At 37.4% G+C, this 23,374-nt stretch overlaps 4 protein-coding genes across 5 annotated transcripts; all 4 read left to right on the plus strand.

The window, feature by feature from the left end:
* Positions 1-677: 677 nt before the first annotated feature.
* LOC127132660 (exocyst complex component SEC15B) lies at positions 678-3,475 on the plus strand. Its single transcript, XM_051061619.1, has one exon. It carries the CDS (start codon positions 819-821, stop codon positions 3,234-3,236), a length of 2,418 nt encoding a protein of 805 aa, XP_050917576.1. The 5' UTR covers positions 678-818; the 3' UTR covers positions 3,237-3,475.
* Positions 3,476-8,973: 5,498 nt separating this feature from the next.
* LOC127132661 (uncharacterized protein At5g01610) lies at positions 8,974-13,935 on the plus strand. 2 transcript variants are annotated; one of them, XM_051061620.1, is made up of 2 exons: positions 8,974-9,595; positions 13,519-13,935. In XM_051061620.1, the coding sequence occupies exons 1-2, from the start codon at positions 9,139-9,141 to the stop codon at positions 13,551-13,553; spliced, it is 492 nt and encodes a 163-aa protein (XP_050917577.1). In that variant the 5' UTR covers positions 8,974-9,138; the 3' UTR covers positions 13,554-13,935. The 2 variants fall into 2 exon arrangements, with proteins under 2 accessions (XP_050917577.1, XP_050917578.1); XM_051061621.1 differs by lacking the exon at positions 13,519-13,935 and adding an exon at positions 9,757-9,892.
* A 1,695-nt stretch (positions 13,936-15,630) lies between these two features.
* On the plus strand, positions 15,631-17,041 carry LOC127129756 (uncharacterized). The gene is made up of 3 exons (XM_051058882.1): positions 15,631-16,374; positions 16,606-16,770; positions 17,027-17,041. The coding sequence occupies exons 1-3, from the start codon at positions 15,631-15,633 to the stop codon at positions 17,039-17,041; spliced, it is 924 nt and encodes a 307-aa protein (XP_050914839.1).
* A 98-nt stretch (positions 17,042-17,139) lies between these two features.
* Positions 17,140-23,135, plus strand: LOC127129757 (uncharacterized; the record flags this gene model as incomplete). Its single annotated transcript, XM_051058883.1, has 3 exons — positions 17,140-17,797; positions 22,013-22,104; positions 22,401-23,135. Coding segments are annotated over exons 1-3 (1,485 nt in total), but the record flags the coding sequence as incomplete, so codon positions are not given.
* Positions 23,136-23,374: the final 239 nt, after the last annotated feature.

Raw genomic sequence — 23,374 nt, forward strand, 5'->3', positions numbered from 1 at the left:
TCTAAGGGGGTATTTGAAATTAAAAAGTGTAAAATGACACATAATCACTTTAACAAAATTAAAAATATGCCAGGTGTAGGACCTCTTATTAGATTCCATGCCACCTGGATATTAGGGGGTTCTATGAAGGAATCTACATAACATAAGGGGGGGTTTACAAAAAATATTTTTACAGGGGGGTAATCCTAAACTCGCTAACATTACAGGGGGAAAAAGTGTATTTAACCCTTATTTTAATATATAATCACTCAGACAGATTTCATCCCATCCATTATAATTTTTTTTTTACGAATACCAATTAAATATGGGCTAAGTTATCGTCCTTAATTAGAATCCATCTAAACCAAATACTTTATACACTCTTATCATAAATTTTATTATAAACATGCTTTCATATTTTAATTAAAACCCAAAAAATTATAAGTAAATTTTTTTATATTGTTAAGAAAAATATTTTTATATAAATTCTAATTCATAATTTTACTTGTGTGTAAAGTTTTTACATAATATTTTCTAAAAGAGAATTTAAAATATAAAAAACATGTAATTTAAGAGATTAAAGATAGAAAAGTGAAATATATTTATACAAAAAGTAATAATGTAATATAGCATTATTATAAAAATGCTAAAAAAATTGTGTAATTTTTTAAATTATAAATATGCCTTTTTATTTTGATTGAAAAGCCGAAAGAATACAAGTTGAGTTTTCGACGACGACCCTTATGATGTGTCCGAAAAAGACTTATACGGCAATCCAATTCAATTAAATTTCTGATATAAATCCCTAAATTTCCTCACCTGCCACGGTTACTCCGACGATGAACCCCTCAAAACCTCCGCGCCGGAAAGTTGTTCAGGCAAACGGTGACGACTCCGGAGACAAACAGGACCAGCTCCTTCTCTCCTCCGCCATATGCAACAACGAAGACTTAGGCCCCTTCATCCGCAAAGCTTTCGCTTCCGGCAAGCCGGAGACTCTCCAACACCACCTCAAGCACTTCGCTCGTTCCAAAGAGTCAGAGATCGAAGAAGTATGCAAGGCGCACTACCAGGACTTCATCCTCGCCGTCGATGACCTCCGATCCCTCCTCTCCGAAGTCGAATCCCTCAAGTCTTCCCTCTCCGATTCCAACTCCAAGCTCCAATCCGTTGCTCGTCCTCTCCTCACCTCCCTCGACTCGTTCGTAGAGACACGAAACGTTTCGAGGAACGTCAATCTCGCTATTGAATCAGTCGGAGCGTGTGTTCAGTTAACGGAAGTTTGCTCACGCGCCAACAGTCACCTCTCCGGTGATAACTTCTACATGGCGTTAAAGTGTGTTGATACAATCGAGAGAGATTACTTGGATAAAACGTCGTCGTCGACTCTGAAGAAGATGCTTGAGAAGAAGATTCCGGAGATTCGTTCTTACATAGAGAGAAAAGTGAACAAGGAGTTTGGTGACTGGTTGGTTGAGATCCGAGTGGTGAGTCGCAATTTAGGTCAATTAGCAATTGGTCAAGCTTCATCGGCGAGACAGAGAGAAGAGGATCTTAGAATCAAACAGCGCCAAGCGGAGGAACAGAGTAGACTCAGCGTTAGGGATTGCATTTATGCCTTGGAGGAAGAAGATGAAGATGGAATTGCGGCCGGGATCGGAGATGAAGCTCACAGTAACGGTAATGGTAACGGCGGTGGAGTTTTGGGATTTGATTTGACTCCTTTGTATAGAGCTTACCATATTCACCAAACGTTAGGATTAGAGGATGGGTTTAAGCAATATTATTTCGAGAATCGGAAGCTTCAGTTGACTTCTGATTTTCAGGTATCTTCGATGACACCTTTTCTTGAATCGCATCAAACGTTCTTTGCACAGATTGCAGGTTTTTTCGTGGTGGAGGATCGAGTGTATAGGACTGGCGGTGGTTTGATATCCAAAATGGAAGTTGAGAATCTGTGGGAGATTGCTGTTAGCAAAATGTGTTCTGTGTTGGAGGATCAATTCTCGAGAATGCAAACTGCGAACCATCTTTTGTTGATTAAGGATTATGTGAGTTTATTAGGAGTAACACTGAGGAGATTTGGTTACCCCATTGATGCATTGCTTGATGTTTTAAGCAAACATAGAGATAAGTATCATGAATTGCTCTTGTCAGATTGTAGGCAGCAGATAGCTGAGGCTGTAGCTGGTGATAAGTTTGGGCAGATGGTGATGAAGAAAGAGTATGAGTATTCCATGAATGTGCTTTCTTTTCAGATTCAAACATCGCATATCATGCCTGCATTTCCTTATGTAGCACCGTTTTCTTCCACTGTGCCTGATTGTTGTCGTATTGTGCGGTCATTCATTGAAGATTCTGTCAGTTTCATGTCATATGGCGGGCAGCTTGAGTTCTATGATGTTGTTAAGAAGTATTTAGATAAGCTTTTGGGTGAGGTTTTAGATGAATCTTTATTAAAGCTTATTAATACCACAGTTAGTGGTGTCTTCCAGGCAATGCAAATGGCAGCAAATATGGCTGTTATGGAGCGTGCATGTGATTTTTTCTTTCGCCACGCAGCACAGCTTTCAGGGGTTCCGTTGAGAATGGTGGAGAGAAGCAGGAGGCAGTTCCCTCTGAGAAAAGCTCGTGATGCTGCAGAAGAGACACTCTCTCGGCTACTAAAATCCAAAGTTGATGGATATATGACGTTGATTGAGAATGTAAATTGGATGACTGATGATCCACCTCAAGGCGGAAATGAATATGTAAATGAGGTCATAATTTATTTGGAAACTTCGTTTTCAAATGCATCACAGATATTGCCAACTCAAGTCCTTAAAAGAGTTATACCGGAAGTTCTTTCTCACATTTCAGAGACGATTGTTGGGACTTTAGTTAGTGATTCCGTTAAGAGATTTAGTGTCAGTGCCATTACTGGAATTGACACAGACATCAAGCTCTTAGAATCATTTGCTGAAAATCAGGCCACCCTTTTCTTTGATGGAGATGCTGATCAGTTGAAATCAGCCCTTGCAGAGTCGAGACAAATGGTCAATTTGCTGGTAAGCAATCATCCAGAGAATTTCCTGAATCCAGTGATCAGGGAGAGGAGTTATAGTGCTTTGGACCACAAGAAAGTGGTGATTGTTTCAGAGAAGTTAAAGGATCCTTCGGACCGACTCTTCGGAACCTTTGGTAGCCGAGGGTCCAGGCAGAATCCAAAAAAGAAATCACTGGATACATTGATAAAAAGACTAAGGGATGTTAGTTGATTAATGCATATAGCTGTATGTAAGGTATTCCCTCATGTTAATTTTCTTGTTTGTCTTTAGTTTCATTTTGATTCTGAATTATTTCATTGCTAGTTAATATTGAAATTATTTGGTTAAGGCAGCCTATCCTGTCTTCCATTTGCATTTTTTTTAAAGATTACCATATTTGTTTGAAATGTATAATTCGTATGTTCACTATTTTGGATTGAACCTATAGATTTTCGTACCATGTTATTGTATATGACTATATGTTATGGATTCTTACCAATGCTTTAATAACTGAATTGATAATTTGATTTTGATTGTACCAGTCAGGTAAAACCGTGGTTGGGTCAACAATTGTTATTATTTCTTTTGAATCTATTTATTTCACCTTTTTAGTATTTTTTACTTGTGTGTTTATTTTTCATCTGGTTTAACTGCAATTTTGAATGATGACCCATATGTCTTAACAATTCGATATACAGTTTAGTTTTTAAAACGTTGATTGCTTCGTCGATCTTACTCTATTCCAGCAGATTTCTTTCTGCTTGCAAAAAGGATGTTTTCAATGTGCAACATGCTGCTGCTTTATGAGTGACATTTCTGTATCTGTTCATTAATCAACCTTATTCTCGTATTATACTGCATTGTTTTGCTGTAAACTTTTTCTTGTTTTATTCTCCACATTTAGCCAATGAAATCAAGGGTAAGATTACTGAAGATATGTTGATTCTCACATTAAGACCTCGATTGATTGTGAGGTTAATTTCAATTTGTGTTGTCATGATAGCTGGCCCCTTTCTCTATCAGGAAAAGAAGTCTTAAAAGACAATTAAAAACAGAAACCTCTAAACAAAACGCTTATTATTATAATAATTACAAAAAATTGAACAATATTTTTTTTTAATTGAAAAACAATATTATTATGTTTGATAAGTACATTGTTAGAGAATGCATAACAGTAAATGTTCTGGTAACTTGACATATTGCGCTGATCGGACAAGTAGATCTGGAATTGGTCAGCTATCTGGTTCGTTTTTAAGATAGATAGTTGGTTGAACTCAAAACTATGAAGAGTCATACAAAGAATCCGTCTAAAACGAGAAAAGCTGGTGATAAAGACTCGGTTTGGTTTTTAAAAATCAAAAGTTTATAATTAAAAAATATTTTAAAGGAAAATAAGTTTCTGATAATGATAAATTATAGCAATCTGTATGGAATTTTTTATTTATTTATCATTTATTCTTGATCTTTTATCCTATGTATTTAAATAAATCGTTTTATTTTGTTAATTTAACATTTGATTTAACGTGGGATTTAGTATGCTGCTTGTTTCTAGCTTACTAATATTATTCATCGGTATAGGACATACCGGCAATATTGTCATCACACTTCATGTCTTATTCATCTATCTTGCAATTTTTTTTGAAATATCTCCAAAATCCGGATTTCAAACGCACTAAAATATTCGTCAAATACTTTATTCATCTACCTTGCAATTTTTTTGAACCTTGCAATTTTTTTGAAATATCTCCAAAATCCGGATTTTAGACGCACTAAAATACTCGCCAAATACATATATAAAAATATGTGTATGGATATTGAAATTCGGATGCACTCCAACACACCTAAACAAGCCCAATTTCAAAAAAGCAATCCAAATTATAGTTAAAAATATATATAAATTTCAAAGTTCAAAATTCGAACGTATTCATTTAAATAATCGCGCATCATCTTTCTTTTTCTCCTTTCATTTGAACTAAAAAAAACCATTATAAAACAGATCTTTCACCACTCACTAGTCATGTTTCAAAATTGTTTCAAAATTGTTCTAATCTTTTTCTTAAGTTCTATTCCTGTTCGTTCAGACCTATGATCTTCATCAATTTTTACTCCTCTCCATTCAAGTTAAGTACATCCATCTCTTATATTTGGCGAGTTTCTCATATCATTACTTTTTTTAAAATTTGTGATGTATGTAATTCCTTATTAGGTTGTAGTTATGCTACATTTGATAGAAATGTATGATTTGTTTGGTCGTAATAAGATTTTTGTATGAATTTGGGACATTTAAGGGTTAAGATATGTGTATGAACTGGTTCTGCTCTGGTGTTTAGTTTGAATTTTGAAATTCAGACGCTTTCTAGGGATAATAAAAATTCAAATTTCTCTGTTTTTCACCTTTTTTAAAAAAAAATTTGTTTGTTAATATATTGTTTCTGTCTCTTTGATTATGGTATCCCTTTTATTGTTTGATTATAGAAAAAATGTGCTTCAATTCGAATGGAGAAAATTAGACTTTCGCGACTTGCAATTAGAGAATTGTCGCGTGCTGTTGAGGGATCATCTTCCTAGGGTCATGTATCTCCGACTCATTACGAAGCACTTGCTGCTCCCGTTCATGCGGTTTTATATGCGCATAATCTATATCCTGATGCCGAACCTGATGCTTCTGCACCTGATAACTTTGCAGGAGGCCTCAAAGATATTTCACTACTTTTTCTATATGCACACCATGCTGCAGTTCACATGTGGGAGGGAGAGGTAACATAAGTATTTAATTAGTCTTTTTAAACATTAGTTTTATACTAAATGAACTATTTGAGGTTGATGTATTTATTTTTGGAATATTGTGACACATTGAAATGTATAAATCATGGTAGGAAGATATCAAAGATGTTGTAACCTAATGGACCATGATTTTAGGAAATTTTGGAGCTATATAGGTTAAAGGACTTTAGTATGACTGAATATAGTTATATTGACCATGGTCTATTGTCTGCAATTATTGATAGATGGCATGCAAAGACGTCATTATTTCATCTTTCGATCAACGAGATGACTATCACTCTTGATGATGTATCATACCTTCTACATCTTCCAATCACAAGAAGATTGTTGGATCACTATAGAATTAGTAGACCTGAAGCCCTCGACCTGATGGTGACACAATTAATGGTTAATCAGGGTAAAGCCCAAGGGGAGATAGAAGACACCAGGGGATGTCATGCTAGATTTAAATTCCTATCAAAAAATTATATTAACCATCTGAATGCGGTTGTGGATGGTGCATGTGATGCGACTTGTGAGTCTCGACTTATATACCCGCATCTACTTAAGCAAGTACTATGATAATTAGGGTATCTGCAGGGTATACCTAGGGAGTCCATAGTTGTCTATCATTGTCCTCTGCAGACACATTGATGCAATATTTACGGACTACCATGATCATTTGGTTCCAGAGGATCTACGTAGTGTGCAAGATCCCCGTTTATGGAGTACGGTAAATGATTATATACAATGGTTTTATAAAATGTCTCATTCTTATATAACACTAGAGCTAGAAGGAGATCCCTGTATGACTCATAAGGAGTTACTATAAAAGGAATAAACAATGGCGAATCATATCGTGGATGTACTGCTTATATGTTACCATATTGTTGCTATTGGGAGAGAGACCATAGCTAGAGAAGAATATCTAGAAGGCACTCTTGAGAGGGTCAATCTACAAGCAATCTTAGCATAGACATGGTATGCATTATAATTGTAACATATGATACATAAGGGGAACACGGGCGTTAGATGTACACATTAACTGTATTTTTATTTGTATGGTTAGTTGTATTTTATGAAGACTGATGTATGGTTTACGAATGAGTTATGAAATTTGATCTTAGTTATGAGTGACTTATGTGTATGGTTTATTGTGTGAATAATGTATAATTTTAAAATTATATGAAAATTTCTTCCTAGTTACTTTTAAAGGGTTCATAAACTATCTAGAGATTTGTCCGAATTTTGAAATCCAAATTTACCCCACTGTTCTAAAATAAAGATCTAGGCAATGCATAAAATACTATCTAGAGAGCATTTTGAATTTAAACTCCAGATTCACCCCTTTATTTAACACACAAAAGAAAAAAAATACAAACAATATTGTTCTAAGGGATAGTTTGTTGGTTGAAGTCCAAATAATTTTTTTACTTGGATGGAGTGCCTTTTTGATAAAAAGATTTGTTGTATAATTGGTGCATCCCGATTTCAATCTCTGGACGGGGAAAAATGGATTTTGTGGGTTTCAATAGGGTTGGAGAACACTACTTGAAGTGTATTGAACACCACCCGAAGTATCACCTATAAAAATGTTACGTCTTATAAGTTTTCCCAACAAAAAGCTCTTCACGCCCAACAAAAGGCTTCTCGAACAGAGCAATGGTCCGATGATCCCAAAAGTCACCGTTGCAGCCTACAAGGGAAGAATAGGAAAACAGGCGACAACAAAACTATCGTATCTGCTCGTGCCCTAAAAATGATGAATCCTGATGTCTATGGCCAGGAAGGATCTGCTTCTCAAGGCCTCCCCCGTGTTGAAGAACCACATTTACTACTATAAATCTTGAAGCAAGGTAGGATGTTGTAGATTTGGAGGGGACTCCCAAAAAAGGGAGATCCTCTTCCGCTTCTTTGGGGAATATGGTAAAGCCTCTATGGGACATTGACTTCAACTCTTCGAGTTACACGCCGACACACCTATACTTCCTTGCAATTTCCCTAATGATTTCCTCATGGCAAAGTATACAGGGGTATTCAAATGGAGAATTCTATAGAGACCCATATGCTAAGAGGATTTTTGATGGAACAAGCGATGTTCAAAGCCTACACTCAGTTTGACTAGAAGGTCGCCAAGCTTAAAGTCCAGTTGAACACTCAAAAGGAGAAGGTGACTCCTGCCAAAAATTCTTTGAAGAATGTCACTAAAGAGTGAGACATGCTAAAAAAGTCTAAGAAGGCTAAGGTAGAAGAGGTAAACAAGTTGGAGGACAAACTAGTGTAAATGGTGGTTGAGGTTGTCACTTCGAAGGAAACCCTTAGGGAAAAGACTTTTCATAGGGAACAATGACGATATGATGGATGCCAAAAATGATATTTTTGCCTATGAGGATAAGGCCTTTGAAAAGGTGAAATCTAAGGTGGCGTTCCTATACCTCGATCTGGATTTCAACCAATTGGACCTCTTTAAGGCCATAAAGAATAATCAACTTGTGTATGAGGTGCCTCATGGCACTCCTTCTCAATAAGAGGACGATGAGTTCATCAAGACATTGGTTTATGACTTGAAGAGAATCCTCAAGATATTTTGGAGTAAGATTGTGTGTTTGTGAGACATTGAGGAAAGAGATAAAAACACCAATAATGATGGATTATATAATTTCCACTTATTAGGATTAACTATTGGACAAAGAAAAATAAAATAAAAGAAATAAATTTGACAATCTGAATATTCATATTATTAATGAAGCCAAATACATTTTAAATAATAAGTCATCCTTAATAGATCTTTTAAATTACTGGATATGATCCATTTAAAAGAGTTAAACCAACAACATTGAAATAATAATAATAGTAATAATATTAATAATAATAATAATAATAATAATAATAATAATAATAATAATAATAATAATAATAATAATAAAACTATTTAAAAACACAATCTTTCGGTCAAAAGGATTTTTTAATAATTCTTTTGAGCCTATTATCATACATTATTCAAAATTTAATTTCGATGAATCTCATTGTAATTTAGTTCAACTCGAGTAATTAGTTTCTACCATCATATTATTCTTGATTTATAGAATATCAATAAGTATATTTTTCTGTTACAAAAACTCAAAATTCAACTCATCTAAAATTTCGGTGACAAAAAAATATGTTCAAGGGTTGTGACAACATGTCCTTTTCTTTGTGTGTGGAAAATCTTGTCCATTTGTTTTCTTGTGTTGCTGCATGCTACACGAGTTGCACGAATTATTGTTAGAATATTCTCATCCTACCGAGACAAAAAACTTTTGAGTCCAAATAGTCAAAGGCAAAACTGAATAGTCGTAAGCATCAAACAAACTCAACAAATACAAAGTTGATGATGAAATCTTCAATCATATTTCTCTCCATTCTTATCTTCTCGACAACCTCAAACGCATCAAACCAAAACGAGAGTCTCTCTGTCTACGAAATCCTTCAGCAATACGATTTCCCAGTTGGTATTCTTCCCCAAGGTGCCACAAGCTACGAGCTAAACAAAAACACAGGCAAGTTCACGGTGTATTTTGAAGGAACATGCATCTTCGGTATAAAATCTTACGATCTCAAGTACAAATCCACTATCAAGGGATTTATCTCCAAAGGTAAACTCAGTAAATTGAAAGGTATTAGTGTTAAAGTTGAACTCATATGGCTCAAAATTCTGGAGGTGACTCGTCATGGTGATGATCTTGAGTTTTCTGTTGGTATTGCTTCTGCTGAATTTAGTGTTGATAACTTCTTAGAGATTCCTCAGTGTGGGTGTGGATTTGATTGCAACGGTTTGAAAAGTGATGGTAATTTTTCTTCTATTTAGATTTGTTTTCTATATATCGATGAATGATAATTGTATTGTTCTTCAATCCACTTTATGCTATAACTTTGAACCGTTTTACCTTTGTTATTAAGGATAGGAATGAATCTAAAAGGAGATTTGAATCATGACTTGTTTATATAGAATGCAGGATTGTGTGAGAAGTGTAAAAAAAAAAGAGAACAATGGGGTTTTGAGTTTGGAGGCAACTATGAGTTTGGAAAACACATTGTTTTAAACTAGTATATCTATGATCTATCTCATTAATTCATTTATGTCATATTGCTGCAACCCAATAAAGTGGGAATTGTTTCCCATTTTCATTTGAGCATCTTTCTCCTTTTGTTTTCATTTTACTTTATCTATTTGATCCCGTAGAAGCATGCAATAGGGGGAAGGTGCAGTGCTCTATGATGTTATCATGTTAAACTCTTTAGCTAGAGAGCTCAATTTTCCAAGAGATTTATATAGGATGATTGAGACCATCCCCACAACCATTAGACTATACAAGGAGACGACAATTGCTCATGCAAGAGTGACTTGATTATCCATAACTTTGAGTTTGATTGGATTAGGCCTATAGGCACTAACACTTTAAAGGTCTCCTTTCACACATGACATGACAAACGAATATATTATGTACTTCACATCATTATTGTTTCGGACTAAGTCGTAGTCCAATTCATATAAAATTGAGTCACTTAAGTCCGGCCAAGCGAAGCCGATTAAGAAGATGCATCTTAAAAGTGTAATTAATCAAGATTGATGGAACCCTAGTGTTTACTTGAAAATTTAGGAAACAAAATAAATTTTTATTGATAATTAAGAAATTAAATTTGAAAATATCTTGATTAAATTTTTGAACAATATTTTACTATTGAAATCAAACGGTAATGTTTGAAGAGTAATGATGTGACCTTGAATAAGATTTAGAATACAAGGGTTTGAAAATGAAAGTGACTGAAATCAAAATGTAGGACGAAGTAAAATGATAAGAAATGTAATGCGAAATCGAAATGTAATTCAATGTAGGAAAAAAAGGCATGAATGTAAAAGTGTTTGAAATTTATAAACGTGGAATGCATATGTACATTTTCTTCACCCGTTTCTCAAATGCACAGATACTTTGAGTTTACAGAAATTTGAGTACAATTGTGGACCCTTTACAACATGAGCATGAGCCCCTTTATATACTAATATAAAATAACTACCTACAAATGGTCGACTAATCCTGTCACGACACGTCTCAATGTCATGCAGTCGTTTTCTTTGACGAGTCTCCATGTATATTCGTGTAACCGTTCATTTCAAATCAATTCCCGCTCTTTCAACACCATTCAAATATCTTAACTACTTTTGCTGGTCACCAGGAATTGGCTCAATTATGTCAAAATCACCAGGATCGATGATGATGAGACAACACACTCTGTAGTGCTTTCCATATGCAGTACTCAAGTCGACATTGTTTTCCATTGTAATGATAAACTCCAATCTTAGCCAACATAGCATAGTACTCAATCGAACGACAACTAACCAACATAATCAAAATTTCGCTAAGTCCCCAAACTTTAACAATGTTCTTTGGCTTCCAGTTATTTCGATATTAGAGTAACTCGGCCTCCAGCCGACGACATTCAATTTCAACCCTCCGTATGGCATACTTATTGTTTTCACTTGCCATTTATACTCAGGTCGAAAAATTCAAGGTAACAAATTGCCCCCCAAAAGACCATGTTTTGATTTGGATCAAGCAAGAGAGACGTAACATTTTTTATCGTATTTTTCTACAACGTTTTCACTTCTGCTGACGTCATTGTCATCATTACCCATTTTACGGTGCATTGTCATTTTCAACGAGATTTGTTCAGAATCTCATCATCACTCATATTTCCTAGGAGGTCATGGGTGTGCACGTCTATAGTAACTGTCCCACTCACATCAATGTTTCGCTTCGTAACTCATGAAAACGCTTCAGAAACTCCATGCGGCTGCCATGTGTCTGATTTCGGACATACAACGAAAAAGGTTATATTTACCCAATTTCAACCCCTTGCTCTTCATATTTTGTAATGACTATGCCATTTTGGCACCCTTTAATACCATTTTGGCGTTTTTACTTTGCTAATGCATATTATTCTTTAGCAATTTGAATTTCTTGTAGCATAAGCTTATATCTCTTAAGGTATTTATCATTTACTCTTAGAATTTGTTTATCAATTGCTAACTCCTCGATCTCATAAGCATTATTCGAAAATGTTTGAACAACTCGAAATGGGCCCTCCCAATTAGGAGACCACTTGCTTAGAATTTTGTCTCTTCGATCAATCGACAAAATGAGTTTCCAAACGTAATCTCCAATCGAAAACACTTTTGACTTAACCTTCTTATTATACGCTTTGGCTATTCGTCCTTTTTGTCGTATTAAAACATCCAACGCTGTCAACATTTCTTCATCTAGATCAACCACTTCATCCAACATCATGTTCCAATACTAGTCAGATGGAATCTCATTCTGCCTTTGAATTCAAACCGTTTGCAAACAAATCTCAACAGGCAAAAAAACTTCATGTTCGTAGGTCAATCGAAATTGAGTTGTATTTATTGCCTCTTTGGGAGAAGTTCGATAGGCCCCACAAAACCTGGTCTAATGTTTTATGCCAATTCTTTGGTTTCTTCCTAACATGCTTCTTTATTAAACTAATAACAATCTTATTGCCAGCTTTGACTTGCCCATTTGCTTTAGCATAATAAGAAGTTGAGGTCAATAATTTAATCCTCATTTCAGAGGCAAATTCTTGCATCTTTCAACTAGTGAACAACAAACCTTGGTCCATCGTGATGGTCTCAAGAATTCCAAACCTATAAATGATATGCTTCTGGATGAATTCTATTATAGCATCTTGGTCAGCATTGACTAAATGAACTGCTTCAATATATTTTGTAAAATAATCAATGCCAACCATAATATATTTTTGACTTTTAGAGGATGCATGTCGAATTTCTCCAATCAAATCTAAAGCCCGTCCTCTGAATGACCATGGCTTTACCCTGCATGAAATTCACTTGCAAAAATGTGTTGTATGCAAAAATGTGTTGAATATCGCGAGAAAATGTATAGACTGATGATCGCATCTCATGGATCATGGATAAGGAGTTATCAAGTCTTAAATATAGGTATGGATGTTATGAGTAATATTTATATTGGATTGACCTGCTATGAGAATACTATATAGAATGTTATGCAAAGTGTCATAAGGTATTCTCATGGTGATAGTGGTGTATACCATCCTTCGACCTGAAACCACTATGGACCTTAAATGTAGAGTCGAGTGTTTTATTGTTGATCAAACGTTGCTCGTAACTGGATGACCATAAAGACAATTAATGGGTACTCCATGAAGCATGTTGAGGGATATGAGTGACCTAGATGGAATTTGCCCATCCTACGTAATAGGATAAATGTCTAAGGGTCCAATATTGAAATGTACAAGGATGACACGGTCTATGCCTTGTGTTCAATATAGACATAAGGGCAAAAGGGTAATTGTACACACAAGTATTATCACAAAAGGATTTGTCAGATCACATGATATTTTCGTGTCTTGGGTAGCAGTGATATGTTGCTAGATACCGCTCACTGTTTATTATGTTAAATACGTGATTTAATATAATTTCCAATGCCACAAAAACCTACAGGGTCACACACAAAAAGGACAGATTGATGAGAGATAGAGTAAATAAGGAACACCGTAAGGTACGATGCATGATCAGTGCATTTTGATGCACATTCTTCCATGTTTGTACTTAAGCATTTCTTTGGTTTACTTTGATTATTTTTATGTTTTAATGTGTTTTAATAATTTATTTTATTTTTGCACTTATTTAATTTTCGTATTTAATTTTCAGCATTAGCAGCTTTCGCGAGAAAAATCATATCTTGAGCTAGGAGTATCAGATTGAGACGTGCTACCAGTCGATGGAAAGCTAAGAAAACGATCTACAACTTTTGTTCAGAAGTCGAGAGCTGAATCAGACTGTAGCAGAGCCACAAATTTCGTTGAAGCTGCTGCATTATTTTTTTATTTTGTTTGGGTTAGTTGTATTGGGTCTGGATCGTACATTTGACCCGATTGAGTTGTGAAACGGGTTTGAGTGTTTTTACCTAGGTTAGGCAGCCAAAAACAGGGTTACATTTTTCTGTTCATGGACGATTTTTTGAGAGCTAGCAAGAGGTCTATGGAGAACTAATCCCTTTTGAATCAACCTGCTATAATTCAGAATCCGCTTTGAGGTTTTTATTAATTCCAATTTGTTTCCTTTGAATTCTTCTTATAATTCCAATTATTTGCTTAATCTAATTGTTGCTATAGGATAGAATCCTTAAATTCGATTGATGAATGATGATCCCGAATAAATTTCGTGTTAACATAGTTTTTATTTTATCACGAACGATCAAGTTGTGTCTGCTTAATTCGCAATAGTTTTTAATCCGTTTGCTTAATTCGGAATTTGGGAATATTACTCGCATAATTTCCTTTACGCTTGTTAATGGTAATTGTAATCGAATAGGAGCAGACCCGTTAGGGATTTGGAATTTTATAAGAATCAATGATAAGTCGGAAGATGATGTAGTAGGTTGGTTCGTGTCAGCTTATTTTATAATCACTTTTAAAAATCACTTTTTCGAATCTAAACCAACCATCCCCCCTTTTTGTTCTATCGATAGATTAATTAAACAAGAATCCTTGAGAACGATATTTGAGTCAATTTATCGTTAAACTACATTTTTGAAAAACTACTCGTTTTGATTTGCGTGCGACAGCGGATCAAATTGGCGCCGTTGCCGGAGATCCTTGTTTCTTTTAATCGTTTTTAGAGTCATGGGTTTAGTTTCTAAGCGTATAGGTCCTAGTTTCCTCGCAGTTTCGTCCAACTCGCGTTTTAGAGTCCAAATCGTAAAAAAGTCGGTTTTTGAGAAATTGTGTCTGTTTTGAAATCTGCTCTGGGTATCTGAAGGGAAATAATTCTCTGGTCATTTGTCCCATACTACAAAGTAGTATAGGGAGAAATTTTTAAAAATCCAAAATTCATCATTTTTCTATTTTTAAGCAATTATTTACTGTTTTCACCGTCTCGAAAAAAAATCGAAAAAAAATTTAAAAATTATATTTTTAAGTCATTAGATTAATTTCGGTGTCAGTTTATTTTTTTGAATTATTTTTGATCGATTTCTTTCTTTGTGTTTGTTTTTTTGACTTTTAGGACATTGTTGGAATTTTCACTATTGTTGTTGTTGCTGCATTGTTGTTCCGTTAGTCCTGGCTACTAGATCTCGCTGTTCTGAAATTGTTGCTTTTGATCCTGAAATAGAGAGAACTTTGCACACACAATGTAGAACAGTCCAGGCTACCAATAGTTCACCACCCACAGTTGAGTCTGATTCTGAGTCTGACTATTTGCATAACTTGTTTGCTTCGGATTCTGAACTTGATTTTACAATGGCTGATAATAGAACCTTAAGGCAGTTAGCTGCTCCTGATGTGAATTATAATGGTTTGTGTATTGAATATGATATTGTTGTTGTTCCTTTTGAATTAAAATCGGGTTTAATACACTTGTTGCCAAAGTTTAGTGGTCTTGCAGGTGAAGATCCACACAAGCATTTGAAAGAGTTCCAGGTGGTATGTTCTACACCATTGAAGCCTGAAGGGATCACCGAAGATCACATCAAACTTTGAGTTTTTCCTTTTTCATTGCAGGGTGCAGCAAAGGATTGGATTTATTATCTCGAGCCAAACTCAATTGCAAGTTGGACAGCCCTGAAAAAAAGTGTTCTTGGAAAAATATTTTCCTACCTCCAGAGCTGCCTCAATAAGAAAGGAGATTTGTGGTATTAGACAAGGCAATGAGTCGCTGGCCGAGTATTGGGAGAGATTCGAGCACTTGGTATCTAGCTGCCCTTAACACCAGATCACTGAGCAACTCCTCATCCAATACTTTTATGAGGGGTTGTTACCGATGGACAAGAACATTCTTGATGCTGCTAGTGGTGGAGCATTAGTCGATAAAACTCCAGCTGTTGCCAAAGCCCTTATTGAAAATATGTCTCTTAATTCTCAACAGTTCACCACTAGAGACAATTCTGTGCAAAGCAAAGGCGTAAGTCAAATTCAAGTTTCTTCCAACAAAGCTTTAGAGACCAGAATTGACGAACTCACTGCCTTAGTCAAACAGCTGGCAGTAGAAAACCCTCAAACAACAACTTTGTATGGCATTTGTACTTCTCCTGAGCACCCGACCGATACTTGTCCTATTCTGAGAGACGAGTCCATTACTGAGCTGCCACAAGCTTATGCAGCCAACCTTTACAATCAAAACAGGTACAACAACACTCATGACCTGTCCACCAACAAATACCATCCCAACCTTCGATATGGAAACCCGCAAACCAGCCAACAACAGAACTCACCTCAAGTGGCTGCCCCTGCACCTTCCGGACCATCCTTGGAGGATCTTGTTAAGCAAATGGCCGTGAACAACCTCCAGTTCCAACAAAGGACCGATGCTAGCATTCAGATCTTGAACACACAGATGGGACAGCTTGCTACTCAAATAAATAACATGCAAGCTCAAGGTTCGAACCAACTTCCAGCCCAGACAGTTGTCAATCCGAATGGTCCTAATGCTAATGTGAGCGTAATTTCTTTGAGATCCGGAAAAGTTACAGAGTCAGCCCCTGAAAAAAATAAAAAAATCATTGAGGTAACTTCTGAACTTTCTCCTTCTGAGCCTCACCCAACTGAACTTTCTTCTCCTTCTTCTGTTGTGGTCGAAACTGAAAAAATTAAAGAAAAGGAGTATGGGCCACCAATCCCCTTCCCACATAGAGTTCTGAAAAATAAAAGAATTGAGGAGGGAGACAAAGAAAGAGAGATACTGGATGTTTTCCGAAAGGTTGCGGTAAATATTCCGCTACTTGATATTATTAAGCAGGTTCCTAAGTATGCAAAGTTTCTAAAAGATTTGTGTACCAACAAAAGGAGGATTAAGGGAAGTGAAAGAGTAAACTTAGGACGAAATATTTCTGCCTTTATTCAGCCCAAACAATCATCCAAACAGATTGTAGGCGAGCAAAATGTTTCAGCCCTCACTACTCAGGTTCTGCCACAAAAGCAGAAGGATCCGGGAACATTTGCTTTTCCTTGTACCATCGGGGATAGTAAATTTGAGAATTGCATGCTTGATTTGGGAGCGGGCATTAATGTTATGCCTACTTCTGTTTATAATAACCTTTGTCTTGGTCCTTTGCAGCATACAGGTTTAATCATTCAATTGGCAAACAGGAGCAACGCTCGACCCGCTGGGGTAGTCGAAGATGTTCTTGTTCAAGTTAACGATTTGATTTTTCCTGCAGATTTCTATATTCTAGACATGGAAGGAGAAACCAAGACAAGCAGAGATCCCATCATTTTAGGCAGACCGTTCATGAAAACGGCGAAGACAAAAATTGATGTTGAGGATGGAACCATGTCCATGGAATTTGGTGACATTGTCACAAAATTTGACATTTTTGATGCCATGAAACACCCTATGGAGGAGCACTCCATTTTTCATATTGAGCTGATTTCTGAATTAGTTGATGACGCTAGTTCTGAACTATTTGCGCTTGATTTTCCATCTCTCTCTGGTTTTGATGATATTTATTCATGTTTTGATTGTACTGACACTAACGTTTGTGTTGTCTATGCTGAGATTGATGTTGCCTTGCAGGCTGATACATTTCCTACAGGTGAAGTTGTTACCAATAAACCTGTTTTTGCAGTTGATGCTCTTGACATCCCGGCTGCCCCAAGCATTCCATCCACCGAGCAACCCCCGTCCTTAGAGATAAAAGAGCTCCCTAAGAACCTGAAATATGCTTACTTGGAGAGTAATGAGAAACTCCCTGTTATTATCTCTTCTAACCTTGATTTCGATCAAGAACACAAACTTTTGCAGGTTTTGAAGAAGCATAAGAAGGCAATCGGGTGGACATTAGCCGACCTTCCAGGTATTAGTCGATCGATGTGCATGCACAGGATTCTACTTGAGGATGGATCCAAAACGGTAAGGCAGCCCCAAAGGAGGCTTAATCCTTTGATGCTTGATGTTGTGAAGAAAGAGGTAACCAAACTCTTGCAAGCAGGTATAATTTATCCTATCTCTGATAGTAAGTGGGTAAGCCCAGTGCAGGTTGTACCTAAGAAATCTGGACTTACAGTGGTGAAAAATGAAAAGAATGAACTTGTTCCCACTAGAGTTCAGAACAGCTGGAGAGTTTGTATTGATTACAGGAGATTGAACCAGGCTACGAGAAAGGATCATTTTCCTTTACCGTTCATTGACCAAATGCTTGAACGGTGTTAGATGCCCAAAAGTGCTTATTTGAGCAATCAAATATGGGCATCTTTCACTCCTTTTTGTCGAGAAAGTGTTCGAAACCGCCCTTGCTTTTGATGATTTGCAATACAATGTGAAATGATCTTGGTACCCTTAATTTGTGTGTTATTGTGCAGGAATTAGGCATGAAAGAGTAGAAAATAAAGACACAAGAAAGTTGGCAAAGGAGCCAAGAAAGGAAGCAAACATCAGCATGCTCGCTAGGCGAGTGATATAGTGAAGTGCTCGCTAGGCGAGCACCCAGCGAGCTGCCAGCGAACATTCCCATAATTTTACAGTAGCAAAATGATCAAACTCGCTGTGGAGAAGGAAGTAGCGAACACTCCCAGACTTGGACAAAACCATAGCTAGCACTTACTCGCTAGGCGAGCCACTAGCGAGCTTCCAGCGAGCAATTCCAGTAGCAAACCATCTAAACTCGCTGGAGCGAAGGAGTGAAGCGTAGGCTTCGCCTAGAGAACAGATGCAAACAGGACTTGGATGTTCTTCTCTGGGCGCAGGCACTTCTGGTGGCCTATTTTGGGGCTCGCTAGGCGAACCATTCTGCTCGCCTAGCGAGCATGACAGCTCAGGAACCAGTACTATAAGTAGCAAGGGCTACTTTTTGGAAAGGACACAACTTTTACACTTAGATATTTTTCAGCATTTCTTGGGATCATATTTGGTAACCTAGAAACCCATTTTTCTCATTTTTCTTCATCTCTTAACAATATTCTACAAAAAGAAGGTGGATTCCCATCCAATCTCGATTCTTCGACTCGGATGTTGATCTTCATTTGTAAACTCTTTGATGATGAATATATGGTGAAAACCTTATTTTATTGATAACTCTTTGTGTTGGTTTATGATCGAGAGATGTTTTCCAACTCTTGACCTAGGTTTTCATCCATTCTTGTTTGTTAGCTAGAGATAGTAATGAATGATTTTGTTCACTATAAAGTTGAACCAAAAAGTTGTCATTTTGATAGATTGTGTGAGAGATCAACAATGGATCAAAATGGGAAAACCCACAATGTGTGTTAGAGATAAACACATTGGGAGGAATTTGTTAAATAGTTTATCATTTAAAGAAGTTTATGAGTTTTGTTGATCGAACATATGCACGCAAAGTGATCGTCGAACCCTAACTTTGACAATATTTCTCAAATCTTAAAACCCAAACTTTTACCGCAATTTCTTACTTTTTATGCAAGCTACCGTGACTAAAAACTAAAACCCCCTTGTTACTACGAGTTAAGAACTTAACAACTGTCGAACGACGACGATATCTCACAATCCCTGTGGAGACGATAACAAAAACCCGACACTCTAACCCTATACCAACAAAATGGCGCCGTTGCCGGGGATTGTGAATTGATATTGCGAGCATCGCAATAGTTGCTAAATTTCTAACTCTCGAATTTTTGACTTGTGCTTGTTAATTTGTTTGGTTTAGTGTGCAACTTTCGTTTTATGCGAGGGCAGGTTCCTGAGGACCAACTTCTTTTTGATCCTGAGATCGAAAGAACCGCAAGGAGACTGAATAGCAGAACGAGACGAAGGAGGCAACAACCAAGACAACGACAAGAACAATGAGAAGGTTCTTCTACAACACACACACCACCTTTCATACCTATCATGGATCCACCACCACAACCACCTCCCATTTCCACACCATGTGTCAACAGTCCAAGGAATACAGCTCAATTTGCCAACCACACGGGAAGGCAAGCCGAGATGAAGACGGGAACTCTTAACTTACTATACGGAAGTCCATTCACCGGAATGGACCATGAAGACGCCTTTGCTTTTCTCACCAAATTTTACGAGATAGCATTGGCGGCCGGAGTTGATCAAGCTCAAGAGCTCCCGTTGTTCAAAAGACTATTTCCTCATGCTTTGCTCGGCAAAGCCAAAGATTGGTACTTGGATCAAACACCTGCAGTCATGACAGATTGGAACGTGTTGGAAGAGAAGTTCATCGAAAGATTTTTCTCCCACAACCGGTTCATGGAATCCAAAACGGCTATCTCCGTGTTTTCGCAAGGAACCAACGAATCATTGAATGAGGCATGGGAAAGATTTAAATCCATGCTTCGGAAGTGCAAAGGACATGGTTTTGACGAATTGACGCAAATCCACATTTTCAAGAATGGCCTTCAACCTAATTGCAAGACTTTGTTGGATGCTACCTCAGGTGGTTCTTTGTTGTCTAAAAGCTCCGAAGAAGCTACTGATATCATTAACCGAATGGCTCTAAATGACCTCCAAAGTCAGAGTAGAGGCAACACTTTGAAGAAACCGGGAGTGCTAGAACTTGGGACAAACGTTGCTATTCTTGCCCAAAACAAACTCATTTCACAACAAGTTGAACTCTTAAATCAACAAATAAAAGACTTGAGAGAACCTTCAAAAGCTAAACAAATAGCTTGTTGTGAGCTTTGCAAGGGTGATCATGACACCGGGTTTTGTCCACCTCCCGGGTTCGAAGAAGTGAATTACATGGCGAACCAACGAGACTACCAACCGAGGCAACAACAACAACAACCGTATCAACAACATCCTCAAAATCAACAACAACACTTTCAAGGGAATCAAGGGTTCCAACCAAGGGCTAACTATTACCATAACCAAGGTTATGGGTGTGGTACTTCTAGCCGTCAAAACCCTCCCCAAAATCCTTACCAACCTCAACAACCGCCGGTCGTGACTTCAAAGTTAGAAGAGACATTGACACAATTTATGCAACTGTCGATGGCTAATCAAAAGAGCAACGATGCGGCAATCAAAAATCTCGAAACTCAAGTCGGTCAACTTGCTAAACAACTAGCGGAACAACAACCTGGACCATCTTTTTCGGCGAACACGCAAACGAATCCTAAAGAGCATTGTAAAGCGATAACGACGAGAAATGGAAGGGAGTTGATTAGTGAGAGTAAAAAAAGAGATGAGAGTGAAAAAAGAGAGGATGAGGAAAAAGATGAGGAGAAAAAAATAGAGGATAGTATTGATGGTGAAGTTGGGGAGTGGATTGAGGAAGAAGTTGAAAAGGATGAAAAAAATGGTGAAGTAGAAAATAAAGAAAGTGTGGAAGTCGAAAAAAATAAGAGTGATGAAGTGAAGGTGGAGGGAGTGAAAAGGAAAAGAGAGAGGAATTCCAGAGTTGCTAAAGGAAAAGAGATAGTGGGCGCTACTCCAATCCAAAACCTTCCGTATCCACATGCTCCATCTAAGAGGGAGAATGAACGGCATTACGCCCGGTTCATGGATATATTCAAACAACTTCAAGTGAACATTCCGTTTGCCGAAGCATTGGAGCAAATGCCTAAGTATGCGAAATTCATGAAAGACATGCTTACTAAAAAGAGGAGGTACACGGAACCGGAGACCATTGTCCTAGATGCAAGTTGTAGTGCAATCATTCAATGGACACTTCCAAAAAAAGAGGTTGACCCGGGACGAGTTACTTTGCCGGTTAAAATTGGTGATGTCTATGTCGAAAAAGGGATAATTGATTTGGGGTCAAGCATTAATCTAATACCATTTTCTATTGTGAAGAGGCTTGGCAACATTGAAATGAAGGCCATCCGGATGACTTTGCAATTGGCCGATAAGTCGACTACCCATCCTCATGGGTTAGCCCAAGAAGTATTGGTCAAAGTTGACAAATTCTTCTTCCCGGTTGATTTCATTGTGATTGATATGGAAGAGGATGATGATGCTCCGCTTATTCTTGGCTGACCGTTCATGAAAACCGCACACATGATGATTGACGTTGACGACGGTTTGATGAAGGTAAGGGTCCAAAATGAAGAAGTTACTTTTGATCTATTCGAAGCCATGAAGCATTCAAAGGATAGAAGTGATAGCTTTCGCATTGATGTGATCGAAGAGGCAACTTTTGAGGTTTCTAAGCATATTCATGAGATATCTCCTATGGAGTTAGCTCTTGATGACTCCTTTGAAGTTTTCACAATTGAAGAAGAGCAAGCTCTTGATGAATGCCTAAGGGAACTTGATAGTCTAGAAGAGTTGAATCCGTGGGAAGTTGAGGAGGAAGTATTGAAGAAGGAGGTTAATAAGAAAAATTGCCTATTGTATTGAAAATGCTACCTTCTACTTTGAAGTATGCATTCCTTAACGAGACCGAAGCAAAGCCGGTTATCATAAGCAATCTTTTGACAAAGAATGAAGAAGCCCGTTTGATCAATGTTTTGAAAAAGAATCAAGAAGCCATGGGTTGGACTCTTTCCGATCTCAAAGGAATTAGTCCTTCCTATTGCATGCACAAGATCTTAATGGAAGAGGATTTTAAGCCGGTAGCTCAACCGCAACACCGCTTAAATCCTACTATGAAGGAAGTTGTTAGAAAGGAAGTTGTTAAGTTGTTGTATGCAGGAATGATTTACCCGATTTCGGATAGCCCATGGGTTAGTCCCGTACATGTGGTTCCGAAGAAAGGTGGCATCACCGTGATTCGAAATGATAAGGATGAGTTGATCCCGACAAAAGTGGCAACGGGGTGGCGTATGTGTATTGGTTATAGGCGGTTGAATACCGCAACTCGAAAAGATCACTTTCCACTCCCGTTCATGGATCAAATGCTAGAAAGACTTTTTGGGCAACAATACTATTGTTTCTTAGATGGCTATTCCGGGTATAACCAAATTGCGGTTGACCCGGCCGATCATGAAAAGACGGCTTTCACATGCCCTTTTGGAATTTTCGCATACCGAAAAATGCCCTTTGGGTTGTGCAATGCACCAGCGACTTTCCAAAGATGTGTGCAAGCTATTTTTGCCGACCTTATCGAGAAAACAGTGGAAGTCTTTATGGACGACTTCTCCGTATTTGGTGGTTCCTTTAGTCTATGCTTGGACAACTTGGAAACGGTTCTTGAAAGATGTGTGAAGACCAATCTTGTTCTTAATTGGGAGAAGTGCCACTTCATGGTGACCGAGGGGATAGTGCTTGGTCATAAAGTCTCTTCAAGAGGGATTGAAGTTGATCGTGCTAAAGTTGAAGTGATTGAAAAGTTACCTCCTCCGGCGAATATGAAGGGAGTCCGAAGCTTTCTGGGGCACGCCGGTTTCTATCGGCGCTTTATCAAAGACTTCTCAAAGGTAGCTAAGCCTTTGAGTAACTTTCTAGCTAAGGATCAGGTATTTCTTTTAACTGGTGAGTGTTTACAAGCTTTTGAAATTTTAAAGGAAAAATTGGTTACCGCTCCAATTATAGTCGCTCCAAATTGGAATTTAAATTTTGAGCTCATGTGTGATGCGAGCGACTATGCAATCGGAGCGGTATTAGGCCAAAGAAAAGAGAAAAAATTTCATGCGATACA

This window comes from Lathyrus oleraceus, chromosome 3 (assembly GCF_024323335.1).
Source record: "Lathyrus oleraceus cultivar Zhongwan6 chromosome 3, CAAS_Psat_ZW6_1.0, whole genome shotgun sequence".
NCBI classification, from domain to species: domain Eukaryota; kingdom Viridiplantae; phylum Streptophyta; class Magnoliopsida; order Fabales; family Fabaceae; genus Lathyrus; species Lathyrus oleraceus.